The sequence below is a fragment of the Lepidothrix coronata genome, unplaced genomic scaffold (genome assembly GCF_001604755.1).
Source record: "Lepidothrix coronata isolate B3197 unplaced genomic scaffold, Lepidothrix_coronata-1.0 Scaffold39, whole genome shotgun sequence".
NCBI classification, from domain to species: Eukaryota; Metazoa; Chordata; class Aves; order Passeriformes; family Pipridae; genus Lepidothrix; species Lepidothrix coronata.
Genome location: NW_016690219.1, coordinates 5,799,546 through 5,808,561, shown reverse-complemented (window position 1 = coordinate 5,808,561; position 9,016 = coordinate 5,799,546). Strand labels below are relative to the sequence as shown.

The 9,016-nt window shown below is 44.5% G+C and overlaps 1 protein-coding gene across 5 annotated transcripts in view; it reads right to left on the bottom strand.

The window, feature by feature from the left end:
- Positions 1–1,075: 1,075 nt before the first annotated feature.
- TFAP2B (transcription factor AP-2 beta) overlaps positions 1,076–9,016 on the bottom strand; it is a 34,048-nt gene continuing 26,107 nt past the window's right edge. For 3 of the 5 annotated variants that reach the window (XM_017813143.1, XM_017813142.1, XM_017813141.1), the window contains one exon: positions 2,180–7,943. In XM_017813143.1, the coding sequence (XP_017668632.1) occupies positions 7,643–7,943 (301 nt within the window). In that variant the 3' untranslated portion in view covers positions 2,180–7,642. Of the gene's footprint in view, positions 1,143–2,179; positions 7,944–9,016 lie in introns of those variants that run through there. The other 2 variants (XM_017813140.1, XM_017813139.1) reach the window with 2 other exon arrangements.

Here is a 9,016-nt window from a genome sequence, read left to right as displayed (position 1 = left end):
AATCTGATCTTGGCTTGTTCAAGATCACTGGGAAAATGTAGTGGAGAAGAGGAGATCAGCTGGAATATTTCTATTTTTCTGCCACCGTTTCCAGAGCCCCGTGTTCCAGTGCCCGAGCCCATCCTGGGCACCGCCGGGGCAGGACGCACCGCTGCCTCCCGGAGTAGCGAACTTCACTTCGTTGTAAACATATACACATATGTGCTTTGAATTTGCAAGCTTAGCACTGTCGCCTGGGGCCTGGGAAACTCGGGGTGAGCCCTTCCTCCGTTCGTCGGGTCCCGTTTTAAAGGGAGCCCTCGGTTTCCACACGCAGGTCGTTCTGCAGAGTTACCAAAGAGCTTTCCCCGATGCATTTGTTTTGGTTTAGTTTGGGGTTTTTTTAATTCCCTTTTTACATAAGTGTTGCACAGTTCTTGGACAACAGAGAAACTTCCTGGTCTCCCCCTTTTCCCCCCAAACAACCTCCTCCCAGACTCCACTGGGAGCGGCGAGGGCTATTTTGAAAGGTTTCATGCAAAACATGTGCTCTACTAAAAATAATACCATCGGTGCGATGAAAACAAAAGCAAACAAAACAAAGTCCAAAAGCACGGCATACCGCCTGGCTTTGGGGAAACAGCTCCAGCGCCGCTGCTATTCCCAGCCCACCGGCATCCTCACCCCACACCTGCCTGCAGCTGGGTCAGAGGTGTTGAGGAGAGGAGGTTTGGGGTTCCCCCACTCCCCGCCCTGCAAAGCCCCAGTGAAAAGGAGGAAAGAAAAAGGCGGGGAGGGGAAGGATTCCCTCTGCTCTTTTCTCGCAGCTCCGCTGCTCCCCCACCTCGTTTTCCCGCTTCTCGGACCCCGAGCACTGCTGCTCCCGTCCCCCCCATCCACCCACCCACCCGCCTCCTCCATCCCGGGCCCCACAGACTTGCTCCGGGCGTTTTTGCCATCACACCACGGAGAGAAAGTAGGTCACGGCTGAGTCCAAGCCTGGCGGAAGCCGAGGCAGCCGAGCCTCGAAAGCTTTCCCATAGAACACACTTTGGGGTCGTCGTTTGCAATGTTGTTTGGTTTAGGTTTTTTTATTATGATGAAGATGATGATTTATTTTGGACACCTTGGGCGATCAGCTGAGCCGGCTCCTGTAGTCCAAGCTGGAAGGAGAGGGAGAAGGGAGGTAGTTTGGGAGATGGAGGTGGGGCTGGATTTATTTTCTTGCTATTCCTCCATCCCCTCCTAGAGAAATATTAAGTTACAAAAACCGATCCACCGCTTGTTAGGGCTCCTGCACCTCTGTCTGCCCTCTCCAACCACCGCTCTCTTAAAAACCAACAGATAAACCCCAACCCAGACGAGCCTTCGGAGCGGGTATTTAACTGAAATAGTCCGCCGCAGTAAAAGCGAGGCTTTAAACCGGTTTTCCACCCTCAGGGCTCCCTGTTTGAGCACACGCATGTGTTTGTTTTCAGGGTGACTGTGCGCAGGGTTAAAATCGACAGTCCTTTCCAGGAAAAAAAAAAAAGTGTTGTCTATAATACCAGTAAAAAACAATTAATTAAAAAATCCTGAGGCCCTAATCTGCTCCCTCTCCTTCCCCCAACCTCAGGGTAAACCCCGAGTCACTGCGGAGTGGCTCCGGGTTCGCCCTGGGGATCCGGTTCTCCCCTCAGCTCCGCGGCGATTACAAACCTAAATAAAGGCGATTTGGGAACGGAGGGGAAGGGAGGGGGGAAGGTGGAGAAAGGAGTTTTCGCTGGAATATTTTCTTTTGTTAATTGCTGGTGCTGCAGGTGGAGACCCAAAGGTAGAAAATAATCCCGCATTGTGAATACGAACATATCCCGGTCTCTATATAAGAGTATATATAAATATACATATATATACACACACATCCAGGTATACAGAAATGGAATGTACAATAACAGTAACACAACAGTGGGGTCAAAAAAAGTTTGCTGATATTTCAGGCTTACATAACATTTTCTTTTAATGGCTTATACTTTAGAATGAAAAAGATTTACTCCTAATTCAGCTGGTAAAAGCAAAATGAAACGAAAGCTCACGTTAACATGACATGAGGTTTATTACAGGTCTGCTTAGAATGAGGAGGTAAGAGTGGGAAAAAATATGGACACTTTTGAGTCAGACAGAAATAAAATACCAACATTTCTGAGAAGCAATATTTATTGTCTTTTTTTTTGTCTTTTTTTTTTTTTTTAATGTAGAGACATATCCTGAATTTCCCCAAAGCCTAGAATGGGAAAATAAAGACTTCTTGGCGTTATAAGTAAATCCGTCTGCAGAATCAAAGCAGCACCAACATTCAAAAAAACTGAAGAGGAAAATACAACAAAACACAACAATCTCTTTTTTTTTTATTCTTATTCTTATTATTTATGTAAATCAGGTCATCACTGGACAAGAAACCAATTTCTACCCATTACCATAACAGCTTGTCTATAAAGAACAGAAAAGATTCAGATAGGATACTATCTAGTCAAGCGGGATATTTTTTTTTTGTTGGTTTTATTTTTTCTTTCTTTTTTGTTTGTTTTTTTTATATACTTTTTGTTTTTAAATTCCCCCACCCATTCACAGAGGTATAGAGTCACAGATAAATAACCCAAAAACTACTTGCTCGCCATATTTACACATTCCCGTTAAATTAAGCATAAATAAATATATACAAACTCAATACTGAATGCCTCTCCGCATTTCTTCTCAGGAAGAGTCGATAAACTGATATTTCTCACTGCATGGTCAGATTTTTCAAGAAGAGGAGGTGAAAAGGATCGTTTGGGGCATAAAAGGAGAATTTATTATTTTTTCTTTCATCTTTCCAGTTTCTCATTTGCTTTTTCAGAGCTTTGCATTTGTTGGGGCTTTTTTTTTTTCCTTTATATCTCGCTGGCACACAGTGTTTCGTCTCTCTCTCAATGTTCAGGCGTTTGCCAGTGTGTTTGGGGATGTTTTCTTTTATTTTTTTTCCCTTTGTATAAGAAAATATACTATTTGTAAAAAGCCTACGGTCTCTCACACAGGGAAGCCGGAGGGGAGGGGGAGGTTGGCCGGATCGATCTGGCAACGCTTACGGCAGATGAAACAAGCACCAAATTCTCCGAGAAACGCATTAAAACAGAGCCGGACAGGTCTGTATGATAAACCGGTCAGAAAGAGATGAGCAGGGAAAGGGAATAAGCCCTTTGGGCACAGCTGAAGGTCTTAAAACCATCCTTCCCCCCCTCCTTCCCGGCCCCAAATGCAAATTTGGGGATTTGGGGAGAGGTTGGTCTGGGATGCAAAGGGACTTTAAACAGCTTCTCACAGAGAATTTCTATTAGGTGGGACAAGACACGACCCGATTTTAAAGAAATCATCGGGTTGTAAAAGGATTCCCATAAAATTGGCTTCTTGTTTCCTTCACATCTTGTATGAATAACAACCAGGAAAAAAAAAAAAAGGTCAGGGAGCGTACAAAAACAAAGATCTTTCCAACGGCAAATAGAGAATAGTTATTAAAAAAAAAAAAATCAAGACTGAGAATGAAATAAAATTTACAGCAACCCACCTGTTTGGTTTGAAAACAAACTTTTCACGGTCTCTCCTCAAACTTTTCCCTTGAGTTACAAAGCAAAGCTGCCGTGTTAATCCTCCTGTTTATTGATTTATGATCCCGAGGAAACCAAATCTTTTAATAACTCAATTATCAGATAAACGTCTGAGGTGCCCCGCCAACACAAGTAGTCGGACTGGGAAAGTGGAGGGGAGCAGGAAAATGCCTTCCAGAGGGAGGCTGAGTTTAGTCTGGGGGGGACATCTCTCTCAGCACTGATAGGGGCCACCAAGCAATGGATATTTCCCTCTGGAAGCAGCACTAAGCTAGAGGGAAAACAGAGATATGTGCTTCTATGTCATGTTTTCTCCCTGCTTGCATTTCAATCGCAAACCTCGTGGATTTTGCCTCCATACTTTGCAGAGCAAATAGGGGACATCCCACTGCAACCAATGGGAATTTGGCTTTATTTTGCCTGAGTGATGCACAGCCTGACACTGTGCAGTCTGTCTCTTCCAGGTAGAAGGCACGAGAGACAGATTGAAACTCTTCCCTCAACCTGCTCAACATTTAGGTCCTGATCCAGGTGACCAAACCTGTGCCTAGGGGAGATTTCAGCAGCAGCAGGATGAGGCCCTCACACATGCGAGCAGGTCTTTCCCCAAGAAGTTCCAAAGGTTCCCTCTCCTCATTAACTCACAGTGGTGGTGGGATAACTGCCTTCTGCAGTTAAAAGGAGCATTCCCAATATTTCTCCCAAAGACAAGGGAAGACCATCCCAACATTCCCTCAGAGCCTTCAGTTGGAAGCTCTGGTGTGGCAGGGAGCAGGTCCCCATGGGCCTGTGTGTGCAGCTGGGGAGGTGGAAGACTGAGAGCCAACTTGGGGGCTCCCCACACCCAAAAACCCCACTGGGTGATTCTGGAGGGCTGGACCCAAAAAATCCTGTTTGCAGAGGGCAGACAAAGCAACATCCAGCACTTTGTGCTCTGCTTCAATAAACAGAATATTCTCATCAGGTAGAGAAGGAAGATGTGCTTTGGGGTGGTGCCATTTGTTCCTCCCTGGATACACACACATACCCTCTCCCTGTCCCACACATCACTGCTGGGACATGCCCTGCAATGAAGTCTAGATTGCCCTTCCCTAGAGGTCTGATGAAAGTGGTGGTGGTTGGCAAGGGATAGGTTTTGGAGGACTGGGAGCTGCCTGGGGGTTGCTTTTCAGTCTGGGAGTCCCCAACCTGCTAGTGAGGGATCCATGAGGATTGACCACCACACCTCCTCTGGTGACATCCTCAGGGCTGTGCCAACCCCTGCCACAACCAAACCCACTGGCAGGGACATGCCAGGGTCTCAGGATACCTGCAACTCATCCCAACAGCCCATGGAGAAGGCTACCAGCCTCAGTTCCCCCATTTTCTCACAGGAGATCCCCTATAGCACTCTGCCCCAGAAGAACTAAAGGTCCATGAGTGAGGAGCAGCTCCACAGGGGTCAGTGCTCCTTGGAGCTGGATGATTCCTGGGTTTCTGTTGCCACACACATGCCCAAATCACAAATAGAGAACAAGAGCTGAGACCTTGCTGCACAAAGATATGGAAAGCAGGGCAGGCCCTCAAGTGTAACCGTGTCTCAGGGAGCTAAGGACACTAAGGATGACAAGAGGATTGTTTGCTTTATGTTTTAAGAAAATTCTGTTGAGGGATGTTGAGAGTATTGCTGAATTGTTTCTCCCCCACCATCCACTTTGGAAGGTATCTAGAAATTAAAGCGAGGCTAAGGCTTCTCTTTTATTTCTCTCTCTCTCTCTCTCTTGTTTTGAGTTCAGGTGGGCCTGCTTGGGGTGGTGGGATTGAGTCCTGCAGCTTTAACAGGGATCCTGGGGGGAGGCCTGACCCCACTGGAGTTTTGCCAGTGACTCCAGGAGGTTTTACCCACACCCAGTAACTGTTCTGACATAAGCAAAAAGATGTGTTAGTGCACGAACCCTACCCCACTGAGAAACACATGCAAGTACCCGAGACAGCGGAATCCAAACAGAAATTCACATCCTTACACTTCAGAGTTATTTTTACCAGAGAAGACAAAGAAATGTATGTTAAAAAAAATTTAAAAAAAAAAAAAAAAGAGAGGAAAGAAATAAGAATTCCCCTCCACCCTCATCAGCCCAAATCATATGTATAAGACATCCTGTCAGACACCAAACCACCAAGAAAAACATTGGAATTAAGAAGTTTTTTTCCCCCCTTACCACACGGACTTGTTCAAAAGCAAAGAGTCACAAGACATTTTTTTTTTAAAAAGCTTTCTAAGAGAAACAGATTTCCTCAAACTGAGCTCAGAAATCAGGATATTCCCTGGCAAACCCTCCCCGCTCCCATCACGAGGAGCCAGCTCACATGGCAACCCTTTCCTCCCTGGGCACAAAACCCTAGTGCCAAGCAAGTGCGGTAACATTCAACACAGCTCTTATTTTCTTTGCAACAGTACACCTCGATTTCAACTCATATTTTTATCTCATTCAAATTATTCCCTTTGAGCTTCTTTAAAGAAGTGCACCTACAGAATTCGGTAACAACTGGCTTTGATTTGAAAAAGCAAAAAAAAAAAGCAAAAAAATAAAAAGTATCAGAATATCAGAATTGTGGATTTTTTTTCTCTGTACCTGATATATTGTGTAGGGATCTCTAGTCCTCTTTGAAGAAGCTCATAAGCCAAGCGGGCAAAGCTTTAGGAAACAGAAGAAAATAAAATAGTGCATACTCCTGAGAAAGAATTACATACTCATATCACTCATTTTTTGTTGTTGTTAACAGTTCTTTAAAAATGGGGGAAGATATCTCTCACACACACTAGTCAAGGAAATTAAGGACTGAAACATTGGCATAGTTAGGAATATAAAACTCCCTAGAGAAAAAGAGGAGATCTCAGAAAATTAAGAAATCAGATAGTGCTGACATTTTACCAGACCTTACTTCCAGATTTTGCAACCCATTTATAGACGAGGCATTTTACCATCAAGGACAAGTACTAAATTACAAAGGTATGTTTGCATGCATTAATATGTGCGGCTCTACACACATATTTTATATATATATATATATATATATGTATATATCCACATATATACATATATATACACAAACATACACAGCATTCACACACCCCCCTGAGGAGGTGTGTGTGCACATCCACAGATGCACACACAGAGGCACACACACACCCAGACACGCCTGTAAACGCTGGTCATCTAAACAGAGAGTCTGTCTAGACCAGGAAAAACAAAGCAGTTCTTAAAAAATAGAGTTGGCTAATTCAGCTGAGCTACAGTGACTCGAAACTCCCCTTCTGGTGGCACCTGAAGTTAAGATGCTGCCATGAAAGCAGCTGGTTGATGGCTTGGTGAGGGGTCTGTGCGCTCACCTCCCCTCCTTTCCTAGTCTAGACAGAACCAGGGTGGTGAGATGAGATGGGAAGAGTTGGGGGGAATGATGGGGTTGCTCAGAAAGGAACACTCTGGAAGATCATTTTAGTCAAGGTGGAGACAGGACGTTGTTGAAAACAAAAAAAACAAAAAAGAATAAAATAAAAAAAAAAATAAAAGCAAGACAGACTGTGCAGCTCAAGAAATCAAAGCACTGACACCAAAAAGGTTTCTGCGATTTCTTCCAATAAGTTATTCATTTCTTTCTTTTATTATTATTATTAATTATTATTATATTCCCCTCCCCCCCAAATCATTATTTAAAAAATGTGAAAGAACAGAAGTGGGAAAAAAAATCCTGGTGGTTGTCTTCACACGTTCCTGGCAAGAGACTCTGAACCACTGGTCTTGCGCCATTGTGCTCCTCTGATCTTAAATTATTGTCTTTCTTTATTATTGTTTTTATTTTATTATTATTATTTTGTCCTACCTAATAGAATTCTTCCAAAGCCAAATCCAGTATTTTTAAAGCTAAAATTAAGAAGGTTTTGTTTTAAAAGATTCTCTCTCTCTTTTCTCCTCTTATTTATTTAACTTTTTTCTTTTTTCTTTCTTTCTCTCTAATTTTTTTTTCCTCTCTCTCTCTCTCTCTCTCTCTCTCTCTCTCTTTCTCTCTCATTTTCTGTGTTTCTCTTCCTTGTCTCCAGTTTTACTACCTGGTCCTTCGCCAGATGTGTGCCTGTTAGCAGTGTTGTTGTTCAAGAACATCTTGTCCATGCCTTTGAGAGCTTCAGTCAGGTAGTTTTGGAGGGCCGTGAGGGCAGCGCAGATTGCGGGGGCCCCAAAGCCATGAGTGATGAGGCTGAAGTGAGTCAAGCAGCTCTGAATGCCCGGTTCCAAAATAGGGGTGGGCCGGCTGTTCCCAATGGGCGTCCTGTCCTGGGCCAAGAGATCTGTGAATTCTTTACAAAGTTGCCTGCAGGGAAGAGAGAAAGCCAAAGAGAGGAAGGGAGAGAGAGAAAAGTGGTCGTTAGGCTTGTCCAACCATTCTCTGCGACAACCAAGGCTGAAGGAAGGGGCAGGGGCAGGCCAAAGCTGATCCCAAGACACAAGATGGGACCTTTCTGTTGCCTTCCTTTCCCAAAACTGTTTGAGGACCAGCTATGGTGAGCCAGCAGCTCAGAATGATGTTCTTCAGGGGAAAGGTTTTTGCATTTGCAGGATAACACCAGATCTGGACATAAAAATCTCTCCAGCAGCCACAAGGATTTTCCCAAAGAACTGTGAAAACCCAACTCTGCTTGGTGGCTCTAGAAACAACCAGGAGGAAAGGGACATGTGTCTTGGGTCTGCCAACCACCCGTCCTCCTGAAGGCCTGACTGGCTCAAAGCAGCTCCCACCGGTGGTGTTCCCAAAGGAAAGCACAACCATGCACTGAGAGCTGCTGGCTGCACTGGGACTTGGTGCAGGGAAGGGCCAAAACGGAGCCTCCCCTGACACTGCTGAAGCTAAGCCACCTTATTGAGAAAAACCAGGACTGTGGGACTCCATGATTGCTTATTCATGGCATGAGGAACAAAGTGAGCACTTCTAATTTTATTTTGGGGGGGGTGACACCCCAATTAACACATCAGAGTCGACATCTGGCTCATGTTTGTTTGCCTGCACCTTTGAAAAATCAGATTCGACTTTTATAATGAATTCACACACACACACACTTTTGCTTTGCTCTGGTCCACAAGACCTTCAAGTCAACAAGTGCCTGGGCAATGTAGAAATCCTGGGGGCTGGTGGGGTTCCCAAAGGAAGAGTTTCTTTAAGGGTTCCCAAAGGAATAGGGGTTTTTTAAGACAAATGCCTACCCAGGGACTGGAGGGGGGGGAAAAAAAAGGCCAGAATTTAAAAGAGAAAAAAAAAAAAAGGAAAAAAGAAAAGAAACCCTTTAAAAAAGACATTCAGCTCTCATCCTCTGAAATTCTCTGAAATTCCCAGTGGGTTAAAGGTTTCAGAGGGTGGGGAAAGAAAAAGGTCTACTTCTATGTGTATTA